General features: G+C 37.1%; 1 protein-coding gene across 3 annotated transcripts in view; it reads right to left on the bottom strand.

Annotated features, from left to right (window-relative positions):
- The window catches only part of NELL1 (neural EGFL like 1), a gene marked incomplete at both ends in the record, with an annotated part of 934,260 nt that overhangs the window by 823,639 nt on the left and 89,645 nt on the right, over positions 1–20,976 (bottom strand). For all 3 annotated transcript variants that reach the window (XM_080695282.1, XM_080695280.1, XM_080695281.1), the window contains one exon: positions 15,327–15,477. In XM_080695282.1, coding sequence (XP_080551408.1) covers positions 15,327–15,477 — 151 coding nt within the window. The remainder of the gene's footprint in view (positions 1–15,326; positions 15,478–20,976) is intronic.

The following is a 20,976-nucleotide window of genomic DNA, read 5'->3' as shown; positions in this document are numbered from 1 at the left end:
AGAGAAGGCACAAACTTCTGAAATCATGGGAAAGAGGAATAACAATGGAGCAACAAACACCCACAACCCCACAATATCAGAACCTGATAAAAAGAAATTCAAAAATCTCCAGAAGATCAAATCAGAAATATAACTATAGAAATAATACAGGACCTTCAAAAAGAAATTGAGAGCATTTAAAAGAAATAAAGGATGCAATCACTGAAGTAAAGGCATCAATTCAAACTATAAACAATCGATTAGACCACATGGAGAAGAGAATCTCGCTCTTAGAAGATGATCATTCAAAAAATGAACGCATAGTTTCTAATTTAGAAAAAAAATCCGACAGCAGGAATCTGACCTTGAAGAAATATGGGCCCATTTTAAGAGAGCTAACCTAAGAATAATTGGAATAGAGGAGGGAAAAGAAGGTGAAACCAAAAGGGATCAAAAATATCTTCAAGGAAATAATAGAAGAAAATTTTCCAAACATAGAGAAAGAGGTCAATACACAGGTCCAGGAAACTTATAGAACTCCCTTTTGACTGGATGAGAGAAGAGGTTCCCCTTGTCAAAATGACCAATGTGGAAGCCAAGCAGAGAATCTTAAAGGCAACAAAAACAAAAGGCCAAGTGACATTCAGAGACAAACCAATTAGAATCATTCCATTTAAACCAACTAATAGCAATCAAAGAGATTAAAACAGCAATAAAAAGCTTACCATCAAAGAAAAGTCCAGGACCAGATTGTTTTCCATGTGAATTCTATAAAACTTTTATAGAAGAGCTAACCCCAATACTCCTCAAACGATTTCATGAAATAGAAAAAACTGGGACTCTCCCAAATACATTTTATGAAGCCAACATCACACTAATACCAAAACTGAATAAAGACAGTTCAAGAAAGGAAAACTACAGGCCTATATCTTTGATTAAATTGGATGCAAAAATACTAAACAAAATACTAGCAACATGCATTCAAAACCACATCAAGAAAATCATACATCATGACCAGGTAGGGTTCATCCCAGGGATGCAAGGCTGGTTCATAGCTGCACAATTCACCATAGCCAAACTATAGAACCAGCCAAGATGTCCATCAACAGATGAATGTATTACAAAACTGTGGGATATGTACACAATGGAATTTTACTCAGCCATCAAAAAAAAATCAGTTACATCATTTTCAGGTAAATGGATGGAATTGGAGGACATTGTGCTAAGCAAGATTAGTCAGTCACCAAAAATAAGAAATCAGATGCTTTCCCTAATATGTGAAAGCTAAGGAGAAATGGGTCATAGGAGGAAGTCTAGATGAAAAAGGAAATCCTATAGAGGAGCAAACAAGACAACCTAAAGGAGGAAATAGGAGGGGGAAGAAGGAAAATCTCTAAAACACACAATGTTCTTAAACATATCGAAGTCAACCACTAAGCCAAGCAAGGGAAGGAGGGATGGGGGGGATGGGGTGGGAATCGGGTAGGGGTTAAATCAGTGATGTGTACATGTATGTACACACAAGGTTTTTACCCCAATATGATGTATGAATATAATGCACCAATAAAAAATTTTTTTAAAGAAAATTAGTCATAATTGAAAACAGAATGAAGATTCTTTAACAATTTCAAAATAAAATCACTATATGATTCAGAAATTCCATAAGAAAGAAATTCATATGTAAAAAAGATAACTATACTTCCATGTTTATTGAAATATTATTCACTAGACATGATAAAGAATCAATTCAACTATCCTTTGATGGATAAATAATGAAAATGTGATATATATGTAATGGAATATTATTCAGCCAAAAAAAGAATAAAACCCTGTCACTGTAACCACTTGAATGAATTTAGAGACATTATGTTTAAGTAAAATAAGTCAACCACAGAAAGACAAGTATCACATGATCTGAGTCATGTGTGGAATCTAAAAAAGTTAATCACATAGCAGTAGAGAGGAGAGATCATCCTGGAGAATGCTTCAGGATAAGGCATGTGTGCTTCACACTCTTGACAGCTGAGGTGTGCATATTAAAATGGTGCAGGGCCAGTTTTTAGCAACACGTTCAAAAGGAGATGCACAGCTGCCAAGTGACAGAATGAATTTTGTCCTTAACATCAGGGCAAGCCATGTGAACACACCTTACATTTGTCCATTAACTGTCAATAAAGACATTATAAAAGACAATAAAAAGAAGTAAACAGTAGAATACTGGCTGTCAGAACTGTGGTGGTTCATTAGTAAACATATTGAATTAATTCACCTATACTGGAAAACTTACCACAACTCACTAATGAGTTAAAATAAGTTTAAAGTGTTTAAAACAATGTCTGCCACTTACCGATGCCCAGGAATAATTTCAATGATTACTATTTTTATTGATATTGTTAGTTATTACTATTTGATGATTCAAAAATCCTAAATCAAACAACATTTAATGTAACCATACTCAAGAATTTTCAAAACTAATTCGAGCCGGGCATGGTGGCACGCACTTATAATCCCTGCGCTTGGAAGGCTGAGACAGGAGGATCGCACAGGTTTGAAGCCAGCCTCAGCTACTTAGTGAGACCCTGTCTCCAAATAAAGTGTTAAATAGGTCTGGGAGTGTAGCCCGGAGGTATAAAAGCCCCTGGGTTCCACCCCCAGTACCACAAAAAATAAAAAATAAAAAACTAATTTGATGTTATTAATAATGTATAATTAATAGATATGGTAAATTATATCTATTAATATGATTAATTATGTTAATAGATAACAGAGGGAAACACAAAAGTACCTCAAGTGACACAGTGAAGAGATATTTAATAAAATTCAATAGCTATTGATGATATTTTGGCCTTTCAGTAAATCAGAAATAAAGCCAAATTTTCTTTACATCATAATGAGATAGAGATACAGATCAAAAATTATTATTAGACATTATAATTAAACACATAAATGGAACATAATAAAATCATAAAGAAAGGATTGCTTGCTGCTTTCTTTCTGACTATAGTAATGAAGACTTTTAATCTATTTACTCATTATTCATCAATGCTATGATGATTTTTGCTAATACTATAAAACAAAATGTACCTGATCCAAATGTTGAAATCTGAGAGAAAATATATTTTAAAAATTACAAAAATTTAGACCTAACAAATAGAAGGGGATAATAAAAAAATTGAATTTTGGCACAAGGTATGCAATCAGCAAAGGTTAGCTTTTTTAAAAGTACTTATAGTGAGGCAAGGTGGTTCACACCTATAATCCCAGAGCTTGGAGGCTGAGACATCATGGGTTTGAAGCCAGCCTCAGCAACTTAAAAAGGCCCTCAAAGCTTAGCAAGACCCTGTTTTAAAATAAAACATAAAATAGGGTTGGGGGCATAGCTACAAAGTTGAATGCCCCTGGGTTCAGTCTTCAGTAGCACAATAATAATAATAAAATAAATAATTAAAAAGTACCCCACATATTTTAAAACTATATTATCAAAAAAATCTAAAGAAATAAAACCACAGACCAATCTTTTATGAATGAATATGAAAATCCTCAACAATTTTATCAAATCAAGCTCAATAATATAGAAAATGAACTATACAATGTAACTAATGGTATTTGGATTATACTATGCAACTAATTGGTATTTATCCCAAGAAGGCAAGCTTGGTATACATCAATTCTTGTAATACTCTACATCAATATAATAATGAATAAAAATTACATCATCTTCTCAACAGATACAGAAACAGGATGTGGAAGAAATTCAATACCCTTCATAATAAAAGCATTGAACAATAAGAAACAGAAAGAAACTTTTTTATTTTTATAACAATAAAACTTTATTTTCTATTGGTACTGTCAGGAGCACATGATATATTTCTCATTTGGAAAAAAATCTTATTTTAATTACAATGTACCAATAAAAGTATATTTAAAAGAAAGGACATTCCTTATCTGATAAAGAATATCTACAAAAGGAAGAGAACTTCTTCTACCTGGTTAAGAGTATCTTTGAAAACCAACAGCTAATAAATTTCATAATGAAAGCTCAAGGTCTTCCCCCAAAGACCAGCAATAATACAAAACTGTTTGCTCTCAACACTTTTTTTTTCTTGTGGTACTGGGAATTGAGTCCAGGGGCTTTTCACCTCCAGGCTATACCCTCAGACCTATTTCATATTTTATTTGGAAACAGCATCTCACTAAGCTGCTGAGGCTGGCTTCAAACCTACAATATCCTCCTGTCTCAGCCTCCCAAGTACTAGAATGAAAAACATGCACCACCACACCTGGCTGTTCTCATCACTTCTATTCAATGTTGTACTTAAAGTCCCAACCAGAGCTTTAAGGCAAGAAAATGAAATAAAAGGCATCCAGGTAAAACAGAATGAAATTAAACTGTCTTATTTTCAAACATGATCTTGTATGTAAAAGTGCCAAGAAATAGTCTAAAACCTATTACAACTAAAAAATGAGTGTTGCAAAATATAATATCAATATGCAAAAATCAATTGCATTTCCATATAGTAGCAATTAGTAACCATAAAATGGCATTAAGAAAGTAGTTCCAGACTTCCGGGAAGATGGCGACCGAGAAAAGCGGGGCTTAAGGGCCCCGCTAACAACCAATCTCCATTACCACAAAATCAGTGCCTTTCATAGCCAGAAAACACCATCACCAGAAACAAAAAAATCACCAGGCTCCAGAGAGAAAGCGGACTGAGAGCAGAGCTCAGAGCCACAGAGGAGATACACCGACCTCACGCCCGAGGATGCGGTAGCAGTGCCATACTGCCGGCGGCAGTGGCGAATTCACCGGATGGCTACAGCAAGCCGAGGTGAGCCACTGCGGAACAGCCAGGTGGGATTTTTCAGCACAGGGAACATCTAAAGCTCCCAGTGGCTGAGTTCAGCACACGCTACAAGGACTCAGAGTGGAATTCAAAACAAAGAAGAAATAAGCCAGCCTCACGGCCAAGGGTGTAGCAGCGGCGCCATATTGTCACCGGCGGCAGCAGCAGCAAATTCAATGAGTCCAGTACAGCTACATCTGCGAACTCAAGAACAGTGAGTCAAATTGTGGGCCATAGAGGAGAAATCCCAGTACTGTACTCCCTGGGAATTGACCCAGTGGGGGAGTGGGGGTGGCAGAGATATCACACCATAGGAGAACGTGCAACCTGGCACCCCCCACAGTATAAAGCAGCCTCTATCCGCTCTCTGGGTCGGAGACTCTGTGATACAACCCAGTAAAGGAGTAGTGGGGTCTGAGATACTACTGACTCGAGATCCAAAACACCTTAAGTGAAGTCATAGTGACCCAAGGGAAGAACCCAGAGAAGGCACAAACTTCCTAAATCATGGGAAAGAGAAATAATACTGGAGCAATGAATGCCCACAACCCCACAACATCAGAACCCAATAAAACAGAAAATCAGAGATTTCTAGAAGATCAAATCAGGAAAATAACTGTAGAAATAATAGAGGTGCTTCGAAAAGAACTCAGAGAGAGCCAAAAAGAGATAAAGGATGCAATTAATGAAGTAAAGGCCTCAATTCAAAGCACAAACAACCGATTAGACCACATGGAGAGCAGAATCTCGCTCTTAGAAGATGATCATTCCAAAAATGAACGCATAGTTTCTAATCTAGAAAAAAATATCCAACAGCAGGAATCTGACATTGAAGAAATATGGGCCCATTTTAAGAGACCTAACCTAAGAATAATTGGAATAGAGGAGGGAAAAGAAAGTGATACCAAAGGGATCAACAATCTCTTCAAGGAAGTAATAGCAGAAAATTTTCCAAACATAGAGCAAGAGGTTGATACACAGGTCCAGGAAACTTATAGAACTCCCTTTAGACAGGATTGGAGAAGAGGATCCCCACGCCACATAATTGTTAAAATGACCAATGTGGAAGCCAAGCAGAGAATCTTAAAGGCAACAAAAACAAAGGGCCAAGTGACATTCAGAGGCAAACCAATTAGAATCACTCCAGACTTCCCAAACCAAGTCATGAGAGCCAGAAGGGCTTGGAGTAACATATTCCAAACTCTGAAAGAAAACAACTTCCAGACAAAAATTTCCTACCCAGCAAAACTTTCTATCAAATTAGATGGAGAAATAAGAAGCTTCCATGACAAACAGAAACTGAAGGAATTTATGTCTTCAAAACCAGTGCTAGAGAAAATACTCAAAGAGATTAACTACAAAGAAGAAATAGGTAACACACACCAGAACCAGAGAAACAAGATTTTCCATCCAATAGACAACTAAGATTGGTTATCTGTGGAGATTCATTATTTATGTTAGTCTTTTACCTATCTCTAAAGGGTATTGTTTGCCTTTATTGTTGTTAATTTTTAGGATTTCTAGTTGGAATATTAATATACCTTCAGATATAGCATTTGGAAATATTTTATCCAATTCTATTAGTAACTGTTAACTCTGTTTACATTGTCTTTGGATATACAAATTTTTTTATTTTTTAAGGGAGTTTGTATACTCTTCTGTTGCCTGTGCCATTGAAATCATATCCAAGAAATCACTGCCAATTTCAATGTTGTGAGGTTTTATGACCCAGATTTTCTTCTAAAAGTTTATAGTCTTAAGATTTATATTTAGGTCTTTTATCTATTTTGAGTTAATACTTGTATATGGGATTAGGTAAGCGTCCAATTTTATTCTTTTCCATGTAATTATTATTTTTCAACAATATTTAGTTAAAAGATTATTATTTCCACCACCAAATGTTCGTGGAAACCTTGTCAAAAATAACTTGACAATATAGGGAAGAATTTAGCTCTAGGCTTTTATTTAACTCCAATGGTTTATATATCTGCCTTTAGAACAGTACTACACTGTTTCAATTATTGTAGCTTTATATGGTTTGAAATCAGAAAATATATATCTTCTAGCTTTGTTCTTTTTCAAGATCATTTTGGGTATCTAGAATCCATTTTCCATATTAGGATAGATTTTTTTTTCTGAAAAATAAATATATAAATATATGATAGTTTCACCTAAAAAAATAGAAAAAAATATTCTCTGGTAAGAAAGAAAGCAAAAAGAAATATTGAAATGTTATCTTTAAGTCATCAAAAGCTTGGTATCAGACAAATGAAACTGTTATGTGAGATTATCATTTTTAATTTTGGATAAATTGCTATAATACTAGATGTCAACCACTAAGCCAAGCATGGGAGGAAGGGATGGGGAGAGAATGGGGTGGGGATCGGGTGGGGGCTGACTGAGCGATGTGTGCATGTATGTCTACAAAAGTTTGTATCCCACTATGATGTATGAATACAGTGCACCAATAAAAATAAATAAATTTTAAAAAAAGAAAGTAGTTCCATTTATAATAGCATCAAAAATACTTAGAAATAACCTTTTTAAAGGAATAAAAATCTTATACTCTGAAAACTCAAAGTTGAAATAAAGAAGACCTAAATGAATAGATAGACACCCGGCAATTGTCAGCCTGAAGCTTTGATACAGTTATATCACTGCCCCCTCAAATTTGTCTATGAATTCAAGATCATACCTATCAAAGTCTAAATTGACTTTTTGTAGAAATTGACAATCTAAAAAAATTGACAAGCTAAATTTTATATGGAAATTTAAAAAACTAGAAAAACCAAAAGAATCTTGAAAAGGGCCAAATTTGTAGAGTCATATTTTCTGATTTTAAAACTTACTACAATGCTACTACATTCAAAATAGTACTACCATAATAACAGACATATAAATCAATGACATAGAATTGAGAGTCCAGAAATAAACCCTCACATTAATGATTGATTAATCTTCAGCAAAGATGCTAAGAATAAAAAAGGTCTTCAATAAATGGCACTGGGACAACTGAATGTCCACAAGTAAAAGCATCAAGTTGGATTCCTACCACCCACCACTTAAAAATTTAACTCAAAATATATCAAAGGGATAAATGTAAGAGGTAAAACTTAAAGCTTCCAGAAGACATCACAAAAGTAAATCTTGATGACTTGGGGTGAGATAATGGCTCCTTAGATATAACACCAAAAGCATAAACAACAAAAACTGATAAACTGGGTGACACACAATCTTAAAACTTTTTTGGACTTCCAGGAAGATGGCGACCAAGAAAAGCAGCTTTTACAAGTCCTGCTAAAACTTGATCTCTGTTGCCACAAAATCAGTGCTTTTCATAGCCAGAAAACACCATCAGCAGAGAAATAAAAAATGTAAACACAAGGGACAGAGAAAAAAGGACTAGAAGAACAACCAGAGACCAGAAATCAAGCCCAAAAAGTGGCAGCAGAGCCGCACCGGCACCATCTTCCCTCACAGCACCAGGCTCCAGAGAGGAAAGGTAAACAAGGAGCTGAAGTGAGCAGCTGTGGATCATTTGAGTATAATTCAGCAGTTCTTTCAGTGCAAAGAACGCGTAAAACTCCCAGTGGCCAAGCTCATCACATCTTCCAGGGACTCAGAACAGAGCTCAAAACCAGAAAAAAAAAAAAAAATACGCCAGCCTCATGGCCAAGGGTGTAGTAGTGGCGGCATATTGCCAGCAGGACAGCGAGTTCACCAGGCCCTGCCACAGCTCCAGATCTGTGTGCACAATAACCGTGAGTGTAAATGCGGCCCCTAAAGGAGAAATCTCTGTACTGCACTCCCAGGGACTTGCGTAGCTTTGATAATCTCCTTGGGTCAGATATTTTGCACTCCAACCCAGTGAAGGAGTAGCAGTGACAGAGATAACACGCCCTAGCTGCAGCTCCCTGTGGGAAAACGCCCAGCCCAGCACCCGACAGTTTTGCGCAGCCTCAATTAACTCCCTGGGTCTGAGACTTTCCGATACAACCCAGTAAAGGAGTAGTGGCTGCTGAGATTACCACAGACTCGAGATCCAGAGCACCCTAAGTGAAGTCGTAGTGACCCAGGGAAGGCACAAACTTCTGAAATCATGGGAAAGAGGAACAACAATAGAGCAATGAATGCCCACAACCCCATATTATCAGAACCTGATAACACAGAAATTCAGAGATCTCCAGAAGATCAAATCAGGAATATAACTGTAGAAATAAAACAGGACTTTCGAAAAGAATTTAGAGAGCGTATAAAAGAAATGAAGGAAGCAATCATTGAGGCAAAGGCCTCAATTCAAAGTATCAACAATTGATTAGACCACATGGAGAATAGAATCTCGCTCCTAAAAGATGATCATTCAAAAACCGAATGCATAATGTCTAACTTAGGGAAAAAAATCAGACAGCAGAAATCTGACATTGAAGAAATATGGGCCCATTTTAAGAGAGTTAACCTAAGAATAATCAGAATAAAAGGGGGAAAAGAAGGTGCAACCAAAGGCATCAATAATCTCTTCAAAAAAATAATAGCAGAAAAGTTTCCAAACATCGAGCAAGAGGTCAATACAAAAACAAGGAAACTTATAGAACTCCCTTTAGACAGAATCAGAGAAAAGGTTTCCGACGCCACATAACTGTCAAAATGACCAATGTGGAAGCCAAGCAGAGAATCTTAAAGGCAACAAAAACAAAGGGCCAAGTGACATTCAGAGGCAAACCAATTAGAATCACTCCAGACTTCCCAAACCAAGTCATGAGAGCCAGAAGGGCTTGGAGTAACATATTCCAAACTCTGAAAGAAAACAACTTCCAGACAAAAATTTCCTACCCAGCAAAACTTTCTATCAAATTAGATGGGGAAATATGAAGCTTCCATGACAAACAGAAACTGAAGGAATTTATGTCTTCAAAACCAGCGCTAGAGAAAATACTTAAAGAGATTAACTACAAAGAAGAAATAGGTAATACACATCAGAACCAGAGAAACAAGATTTTCCATTTGGCAGACAACTAAGCAAAGAATATATTCATGTGTTTATAGGTTAAAATCTTTGGAGATTCATTATTTATTTCAGTCTTTTACCTATTTCTAAATTGTAATCTAAATTTTATTGTTTGCTTTTATTGTTGCTAATTTTTAGGATTTCTATTTGGAATATTAATATACCTTCAGATATAGCATTTGGAAATGTTTTATCACATTCTATCAGTAACTTTTAACTCTGTTTACATTGTCTTTGGATGTACAATATTTTTTTAGGAAGTTTGTTTATTCTTATGTTGCCTGTGCCTTTGAAATCATATCCAAGAAATCACTGCCAATTTCAATCTTGTGAAGTGTTATGACCCAGGTTTTCTTCTAAAAGTTTATAGTCTTAAGATTTACATTTAGGTCTTTTATATATTTTGAGTTAATATTTGTATATGGTGTTAGGTAAGGATCCAATTTTATTCTTTCATGTAATTATTATTTTTTAACAATATTTAGTGAAAAGATTATTATTTCCTTCACCAAATGTTCTTGGAAACTTTGTCAAAAATAACTTGACCATATATGGAAGAATTTATTTCTAGGCTTTTTATTTTACTCCACTGGTTTATATATCTGCCTTTATAGCAGTACTACACTGTTTCAATTATTGTAGCTCTATAAGGTTTGAAATCAGAAAATGTAAATCTTCTAGCTTTGTTCTTTATCGAGATTGTTTTGGGTATTTAGAGTTCATATTTCATGTTAGGATAGTTTTTTCCTGAAAAAAAATAAATGTACAATTGTTTTACCTTAAAAAAATCCTCTGGTAAGAAAGAAAGCAAAAATAAATACTGAAATGCTATCTCTAAGTGATCAAATGTTTGATATCAAACAAATGAATCTGTTATATGAGATTATAATTGTTAATTTTGGATAAATTGATATAATATTAGGTGTCAACCACTAAGCCAAGCATGGGAAGGAGGGATGGGGTGGGGATTGGGTAGGGGCTAACTGGGTGATGTGTGAATGTATGTCTACACAAGTTTTTATCCCATTATGATATATGAATACAGTGCACCAATAGTGAAAATTTTAAAAAAAGAAAACTTTTTTGCCTCAAGGACACTACTGAGAAAATAAAAAGACAATCCATGGAATGAGAAAAAGCATAAATCATATATCTGATTAGGGGTTTGTATCTATAATATAAAGAACTATTACAAATCAATTATAAAAAAGACAAATAACCTAATTAAAATTAGGAAAGTGATCTGAAGAGTCATTTCTCCAAAGAAGATATACAAATGGCCAATAAGAACATGAAAAGATACTCAACATCATTTGCCACCAGGCAAAATGCAATTCAAAAACACAATGAAATATCACTTCACACCCATTAGGATGGCTATAATCAAAGAGAAGGATAACTAGCGTTGACAAGGATGTAGAAAAATTGAACCCCCATACAGTGCTGGTGGGAAAGTGAAATGGAATAGTTTCTTTGAAAAACAGCCTAGCAGGTCTACAAATAAACAAAGTTTATACCTCATCCAGCAATTCCATTTATAGGTGTCTACCAAAGAGACCAGAAACATGTTCACGCATACATGACCACATGAAACCTACTATTATGTATAATTAATATGCACCAATAAAAATTTTTTAACTTGTACATGAATGTTCACAGCAACATTACTCATAATCACCCAAATGTCCACCAAACAAAGAATGGAGAAGTAAAATGTGCTATATCCAAACAATGTAATAAGCTTCAAAAAAAATGAACTACTGACACAAGCTACAATATGAATGGACCTTGAAAACAGTCTGAGAGCAGCCAGTCACAAAGGACCACACAGAGTAGGATTTCATTTACATGAAATGACCAGGATGGACGAATCCATAAAGCCAGGGGACAGTTGTGGCTACCTAAGGCTTGAAGGCTTATGGGGAGGTTGCGAGAAACAGCTAAAGGATTTGGGACTTCTTTGGGGGTAATGAAAATTTGTACAATTGATCTTAGGGATGAATGCACAATTTTGAGACTATACTACAAACCACTGATTGATAAAAATACAAAATCAGCTAATAATCTAATAATGTCCATTATATCTTCATTATGGCAAACACATATTTAATTCCTCTTGATCAAAAGTGATATAATCAAGATTACAGGAGAGAAAATCACAAAAATGAAGATAGGTGTCTCACTTTCCAGCCAGCGATCTATCCACCAGATATCTAGATCCTTTGCTGTTGAAAAAGAAAGATCATCAAGACCCTGGTCATCTTATTATACTCCTGGGAAAATGTCCAGGTAAATGTCTGCAAGATAATTTACTCCTCTATTCATTTGTACCCTGATAAATAATTTAAAAAAATATCCTGGAAACAATGAAAGATTCTCACTTGCTACAGATGGGTACATTTAGGAAGGTTACTGTAAATAGATTAATTTTCAAATATATACTATTATATATTCTTCTCTATTTTCTTACATGTCAGGTCTCCTTTATGATATTTTAATCTTTTTCAGGGTATAAATCAGGTCTTCTCTGTTACCTATAGCCACTGAATTATATACTCATAATCATTTGCATTTTACCTGGATTTGACTAAACAAAGGCAGATGATCACCATAAAGTCAAGAACACTGCATCTGTTTTCTACTTCTTCATACGTATTTTCCTTATGAGTCAATACCTGAGGTTTTCCTATTATAATTATTAATAATCAGCTGACTCTCCAATCAATAATCCTTGTGTTCTATTAGCAATCTGCTAGGGATATGAGAGAAGGCAACTTTAAATTCTGTGTGGTAGCACTAACATTTTAAAAACATTTCCTAAAGTACATTTTTTATATATAATTCTAAAAGAGAAGCCCAGTAAATAGAGGCTTTAAGACATAGACAAGGGGATAAAAAAAAACCTATGTTCCTTAAAGAATAACAACTCAACACTCATTGTCTTTTTTCATCCATGCAGCAACCATGAAAAATAGACTATTACCTACTTTTAACAGACAAGGAAATTGAAGTTCCATGATTATTAAATAGCTGTTATCACAAAACTAGAAGTGGAACTGCAGTCTTAGGTGGTCTCTCTGGAGCTTGTGTTCATTCTACTAAAAGTCACCATTTCACATGCTTCTCACATGCTTTGGGAAACTCTAATCTAGATTTATTAAGAAGGCATGGTGGTGCATAACTGTTATTCTCAGACCATAGAAGGCTGAGACAGGAAGATTGCCATTTCAAAGCCAGCTGCAACAATTTAGACTAGCTCTCAGCAACCTAGCAAGACCCTGTTTCCAAATCAAAAAAATAAAATGTTTTTTGGGGGAGGAGGTGTAGCTCAGAAGCATAATGCCCCTGGGTTTAATTCCCAGGACCACAAAAAGAAGGAGAAGGAAGAAGATGATGAGGAGGAGGAAATACATTCTAGTCTTGGGTATTTGCATAGCCCTCCTACCAAGAAAACACTCACACCTATCCTGACAAGACTAATGGGAAGAACACAGCCTTTGCATGATTGTGGAGCTGAGATTTGACTTGACACCCAACCGCCAGCATTCAGAACACCTTCAAACTAGCCCACATCTCTTGCAGATATCACCTTGCTTTCTCTGGACCAGCCCCAAAACAGACATCTCACAATGCTGACAAAATCCTCCCCCCCAAAAAAGTCAGGGTACATTACAACCTCTTGAGGCTGAGAATAAACTTAACCATTAAAAAGACACAGAAGTGATGATCCTCACAATTGCTGTGTGCACGGAGACACCTGGGTCTGTTCAGTGCCCTCCCCACTGCATTTTCCTGTTTTCTCACTTCTGTGTCTACACAGTGCTCCTTCAGCTTGCTGCACTCCCTCCTTCCCTTTGCTGCTGGAATGCTGCCTGGCAAGAGTCCCCTCTATGTGGTCTTCCTCAAGCACTGAGTTCAGTGAACTTAGCACATTTCTATAATTTTGAAATTAGCTGTTTGCTGCCACTCTACACTTTCCTTATTATTATTAACTTTTTTTATTCCTTCACTTTTTATGTGGTCATGTGTTGCTCTCCATATTGCCAAACCCCACCACAAATCCTTAGAAGATTTTGTTCCTTTGATTTCTCCCACAGAACCTGCCAGGGCATCTAGAACAGAGCAGGTGCTACAGAAATATTTCCCACAGACCAGGAAAGAGGAAGCTTCTATTAAATGTTTTAATTGTTTAGGTGACCTAATCATTGTTACTTTGCCCTCTATAATAGGGTCATCTTTTTAAAACTTAAAACATTTTATTAAAAGGGTTAAACTTCATGATAGAGTAGTCTTTCTGAAACTTAAAACCCATAGCTTATGGGGACATGAGTCTGAGTTTTTCAACAGGACATTGAGGTTTGCAATGATCTGGTGTCTACCTTGGAAATGTCACCCCTCAGTCCTCACCCCATATTCTCATCTGCTTTCCCCTACAGACATTTGTGTTCCAATCATTTACCCAGCAATGGGATCTGAAGATCACAGTGACCTCTTTGTGAAAAGTTCTTTCTACCTCTTCCATACCATTCAGACTGTCAAATATCCCTTCACATTTTTTTCCCTTATACAGCCATCATTCTTGCTGAAGCCTTTCTTGGCTCCACAACTCTAAAACAGGATCGGCCTCTCTTACCTTGAACACAAACTTCTAACATCACATCTACAATGCTTTATCATTTTGATTTGCCCATATTCCCTGATAGCTTATGGGATCCTTAGAATAAAAATTCTGAACATTCACCTTAACATTACCACTGTCGAGAACAGGTCCAACTTGAAGTAAAACAAAAAATTCTTATGGAAGGTTAATAAGTATAACATGCTTGATGACCTACACATGGTGCATAGATTGTGGTTTTATATGAGCAAAGTTAGCCAGAAGATAGACAAGAAATATACCCATGAGTGGCCCTTGGAGAGTAAATAAGAAAGCCACTTTGCCCAAAAGAAATTCTTTATATATATATTTATTGGTACATTGTGGCTATACATCATACTGAAGTATAAAGTAATAGAAATATACATGCACACAACATTTGGTGCATTACTCTCTGGATTCCACCCCTCCCTCCCCTTTCCCATATGCATCATTAAGATTGGTATTGATAATTTCATATAAATCCATCATATTATTTAAACTGTCGCCTTCTTTATGTCTTTATCCCCCCTCCTCCTTCCCCTAAACACCTTTCATAACTCTGCTCCTACACCTGGGATCTCTTTTCCTTCCCAATTTCTCTCTAACATCTACATATGCAAGAAAAAATACAACCATTTGCTTTTTGAGACTGATCTCGCTTACCATATTACTCTCAAGTTCTATCCATTTGCTGAAAATGGAACACCTTAATGCACAGTAAATTCATGAATGTGTTCAACAAAAGCAAGGCCTCAGCTAGCTGAGTGTTCCGAGGGCGCTCCCTTCTCTAAATTCCATGGCATCTTGCATGGTCCATTAACTCTCAGTAGAGTTTTAAAAGTAGAAGGAGCTTCCCTACCTGTGTTCCAGTTCTCGGATGGACAGTATCACCCCTGAAGTCGATGGCTTCTGCTGTACAGTGGCCAAAAAGGTGAATTCACTCTTATTCCGGAACAACTGGATTAATTTCTCACTCACATGAGGGGCTGCATGGATTTCTCTTTCTGTATCTAGGAATCAAGAAGGAAGGGCAGAAAGAACAGGAAGAAAGTGAAGAAAAAACCAAAGAGGAGAAGGGTAGAGAAAAAAGAGAAAGAGGAAGGGAACATAAAAAAGAATGAGAAAAAAAACACAGTTAAAAATGCCACATTCAAGAATCCCGATCATGTTTTTTTCATTTTCTCCCCCTGTCAACATTCTCCATTTGGGGCACCATTCACCTCTCCATATAGCCGCATTCGTTCAATGAAAACCCCAGAAATGCTATCTCTGTCACGGTGCCCACTTGTCACTTTGACAAGTTCACAATTGACCAGACAGTGATTTTCTGACATGAGTTTTGACAGGACACTGAAGAATTCAGCCTGCTGCAAACAGATTAAGTTGCTATAAATAAGGTGAGAGGCAGTCAGATAAACAAGGTCCTAAATTCAGAGAACCTTGGATCTAGCAGAACTCAAAATAGTAGCTGTGCTACTCCACAGCTTCCAATTTCACTTTTCCCCTGGACGTGGTTTCCATCTCCCCATGGTACATCCAGAAGACCTGTCCTTGCCTGGCCCTAGCAGAGATTTACTAGAGCTAATAATCCCAGACCACTCTGTCTTTGCTTAAAGAAAAAATACAAGACATGCTCGTGATCTGCAAGCGTGCCAGGAATTTCTCTGTAAACATGCAACGGATTGCTTTCCTCATGAAATATTTATTAAGTTGAGGCCAATTCAGCAGACCTAGAGGTGTGTAAGTCCAGCTAATCCAGCTCATGGGAAGGGATTTTTCTTTCTCCAACACTGGCATAATAAGAGGCATCCACCACTTTGTATTCAGACCCACCTGGGTCATGATAAACTAGGTGTTATCTTATTATTTCACACTACATTTCCTAGCATCAGAAAGGGGCACCAAAGGAGCAAAGTTACAGAAGACTGTCCAAAGGATGATAAATGAACATCAAAGGTGCATTTGATGGCTTCCTCTCACCCTGACTGCCTCTTCTGACTGTATGATAATTACTTGGCTACTTCTCCAGGATTACATGAACAGTCTCTGAAAAACAGAAAACCTCAAAGGCTGTGTTGCTCAAACAACATGGTATAACTTGCATTGCAGCCTTGAAGAACCTCAGCCTATAGAATGGCTTCCAAACGAGGAAACTTTAACTCATCAACCTTGGGGCCCAGTCTTCTCATCTTCCAAGACAGAGAGTGAACTAGGTGCTTTCCCAGGGTCTTCCTAGCTTAGCCTGTGATCCTGGAAACGGCGCTTCATTTAAGTAACACAGAGAAGAACACGCCAATCTTTTCCAGCTAGAAAAGTCTAGACTGCAGGTGGCAGAAAATAAGGGGTCCTCTACCATGGAGACACTCAACCCAGGCAAAGCACCCCACCAGCACAAAATCTACTTGTGTAGCCAGGCGTGGTGGTGCATGCTTGTAATCCCAGCATTCGGGAGGCTGAGACCGGAGGATCGCGGTTCACGGACAGCCTCAGCTACTTAGTGAGGCCCTCTGCAACTCAGTGAGACCCAGTTTCAAAATAAAGAATAAAAATTAGGGCAGGGAATGTAGCTCGGAGGTTGAATGCCCCGGGTTCTATCCCCAGACCCACAAAAAAAAAAAAAAAAAATCTACCTGTGTGACCTTTGCATTTCTGCCTAAAGATAGAACTTCATTACTTTACTGTTAAGAAACAAACTGTCAGCTTTTTCCAAAGACCAGGATAAGAGATGGCCATTTAAGTAATTTTCCTATAAGTCAGGCACAGTGGTAGACACCTACAATCTTAGTACTTAGGAGGCTGAGACAGGAGAACGGCAGGTTCAAAGCTAGCCTCAGCAACTTATTGAGAGCTAGTTTCAAAATAAAAAACAAAATAGGCCTGGGGGTGTAACTCAAAAGTAGAACACCCCTGGGTTCAATCCTCAGCAATATAAAAATTGATTGATTTTTTAAAAATAATACATCTATGCCTTCTACTAAATCCTTGCTAAAGACTTTCCAGGTTGATATTTAAAACTCATTAAATGTATAAACAAATCATATTGCAAACTAGATAATATTAGCCAATTTTTATTAGCATTACTGCTGGGTAAATGTTTCTAATAAATTCTGCCCAGAATTTAGTGCTAAAAAAAATTGACTCTTGAGGTTAACTTCTCCATTTACTTTCCTTTCTTTACTCATCGATTAGGAATCAACTGATTGGTAATATCTATTTGGAAGCTCGTCAAAGGATTCTGAATCTTGGGCCCAATGAAAAGGGGGCCATGATCAATCAGTAATGCTTATTGGAGGAAAAGGGTATGAGTATCATATTATGTATGGGTATCCTTGCCTCTCACTAAATTCTCCTTTCATTAATATCTAGCCCCATGGCTAATAACCTCCAAATATTTTTGTGGTACTGAGGGTGGAACCCAGGTGCTTTTCTACCTCCAGGCTATACTCCCAGACCTATTTTTATACTTCATTTGGAAACAGGATCTCACTAAGTTGCAGAGAGTCTCACTCAGTAGCTGAGGCTGGTTTCGAACCTGTGCGATCCTCCTGTCTCAGCCTCCAAAGCACTGGGATTACAAGTGTGTGCCACCACCACGCCCAGCTAATAACCTCCAAATTTAAATCTGCAAACCTAAACTCTCCTCCTTAAACAACAGATTCATCTGTTAAGCTTCTAATTTAATACCTCCATGTGGATGTCTATAAGCATTTTAAGTTTCACATACCTGCAACAGAGCTCTTTTTCTACCCTAACCTCCAATCTTCTGCTTAAGTTCTCAGTCTTAGAAAGTGACAACACCCAATTCAATCCTCAAGCCAAAAAAATTAAAAACTTTCCTTGTGTCTTCTCCTTCTTCACTCTCTACGTCCAATCGAAGAGCAAAGCATGCAGACTCTCATGTCTAAAGTCTTTCCAAGCCGGGCGTGGTGGCGCACGCTTGTAATCCCTGCGCTTGGGAGGCAGACACAGGAGGATCGCGCAGGTTCAAAGCCAGCCACGCATGCTGGCTTAGGAGACCCTGTTTCCAAATAAAAATGTAAAAATAGGTCTGGGAGTGTAGCCCGGAGGTAGAAGGGCTTCCAGGAACCCCAGTACCACCAAAAAAATAAAAAATAAAGTCTTTCCAATTCTTCCCAACTTCACACTTAAAACTTTCATCCAAGCTACTACTACTGCTGCATAAAACGATTCTGAGAGTTTCCTAACTTGTTACTATGTTTCCATACTGTCTTCATTTTCTTGTTTTTTAGATCATAGCCACACTAATCTTTTTAAACTATAAGCCTGAATCACTTTACCCTTTTGCTTAAAATTTTCCAATGGCTCCCATGCTGCTCATGGGATAGTCCTGCCCTGTTAGCAAAACATGCAAAGTCCCACACGTACTCCCTCTCCTACTCCATCCCACACTTTCCTTCTCATTTGCTAGGAGCACACCAAGCCCACTCCTGCCTCATATCTTTGGATCCTGCTTTTTTCTCAGAGGTTCTTCTGCCACCTCTGCACACGCCTGGCTCCTTCTCCTTCAGCTGTCACTGAAAATGCAGGCTTCCAGCCTCTCTCCAAAACAGGTTTTCCATTAATGTCTCCCTAGGACCACACTGTTGTTTTCTCCATATGACCTGTGATAGCATAAGAATTATGATAACTTCACTATTTCTTTATATCATGTATTACAACCATGTCTCACACTTTTTTTTTTTTTTTTGCGAGTTTGGGGATGGAACCCAGGGGTATTCGACCGCCGAGCTACAACCCCTGCTCTGTTTTTTATTCTTTATTTTGAAACCGGGTCTCACTGAGTTGCAAAGGGCCTCACTAACTAGCTGGGGCTGTCTGTGAACCGCAATCCTCCGGACTCAGCCTCCCAAATTCTGGAATTACAAGCGTGCACCCCCACGCCCAGCTCACACTTCTTACTTCATGTTATTTCCTTGATTTTTACACTAGACTATAAATTTCATGAGGGCAGGCATATATCTTTATTCACTATTTTATATACTATTCTGACTTCCTGGCACAAGATAGGCATCCAATAAAGATGTTTTGGTTAGTTAATAAATGTATTCTCCATTTGTTTTTTTTGTTGTTTTTCTCATTTACATTTTGACCTTAAATAGCTACATATGTTACAATAAGAAATTAATAGTGTGCCTTTTGGAAAATGGGGACAAATGGGTCCTTCTTAAATACTAGGGGCTAGCAAATTAAAGATGCTATTTGGTGGCAATCTGCCCTCCTCTTCATGAGACAAATACAAACACAGCTTAAACAAGTCCTTCCATGCTTCTCCTCAACCAGTCCTCCTTGAAAGCGGAACACTCATTATTCTAGATTTTCTCATTTCTCTTTATAAATGATTGACACATTGAAGTAAAGAAACCCCATTAGCATTCACCAGAGTAAAATGTAAGAAACAATCTATGTTGATACATGGAAACTTATTTGCATTCTCATTTTTATAAAAAAAAAAGCACTTGCACATAAACATTTACCATAACTCAACCCACAGTAGAACACAAGAAAGTAAACCCATCTCTTCTTATGATGGAGAGGCAAGAACTCTGGAGCAGGTTTCAAGGGACTGAGACTACTGTGAGTTTTGTAGATAACTACCTGTGTGACCTTGGAAAAGACACTTTATCTCTCTGAACCCCACACTCAATAGCTGAACTTCAAAAAAAAAAATGAACTCCATGATCTCCAAGTTCTTTCTTAGCCTCAATAGTTCATTCCTGTTCTTCAGTTCAACCTGCTCCTTGACACATAGCAAGAGATAGGACTAAGGGCATTTTCCATCCATAAAACACCCAGATTCTGCAATTTCTCTCTTTTGCTGATTTTCTAAATTAACATAAACTATAAAGTGTTCAATTACTGAAAATAATGATGAGTCACTTACTTTGCTAAAACCAGCTTTTCTTCCCGAAGTTAAAAAGGCAACCAATGAAAACCAACTAATGGGCCCCTGTAGCGAATATACTTTCACATTGAACCACTAAACTGTGTGTTTGCTGTATTACTTGTAAATAATCAATTCTGCTATAGAGAACAAAAAACAATTATGATGGATAAAGCTCATAAGAAGTATTAAATATGGATATCAAGTCAGAAACCTATGAGATATGTTAAACATAGATAAAAGAAAATGGAACATAAGTATGCTGAACATAGATTTTTTTAAAAAGGACCGTACAAATGGTTACTTACAAATAGAATGGCATGAGAGGACCCAAAAAAGCGTAAAATCATGCCACCTTCTGAATAACAGCAGTGGCATCCTTAAATGTGACACCCACTATTGGCATCTATTCCACTCCCATGTTGGCCCCACATGTATTCTTCCTGAGAATGTCAATAAAACTCATTATGGCTCAACATATCAACTGGTGAACCAGGATTATTTGCCCCAAGCATGTTGGTTCCAGGATGAACTCTTTATTTTTTAACCTATGCCTCAATCTTTGAAACTTCAGCATTTTCACTGAAGCTTATATAGCAGAGGGAGA

This window comes from Muscardinus avellanarius (assembly GCF_963383645.1).
Source record: "Muscardinus avellanarius genome assembly, chromosome: 1".
NCBI lineage: Eukaryota > Metazoa > Chordata > Mammalia > Rodentia > Gliridae > Muscardinus > Muscardinus avellanarius.
The sequence above is the reverse complement of the archived record's forward strand: the minus strand, read 5'-3'. Positions and strand labels throughout refer to the sequence as shown.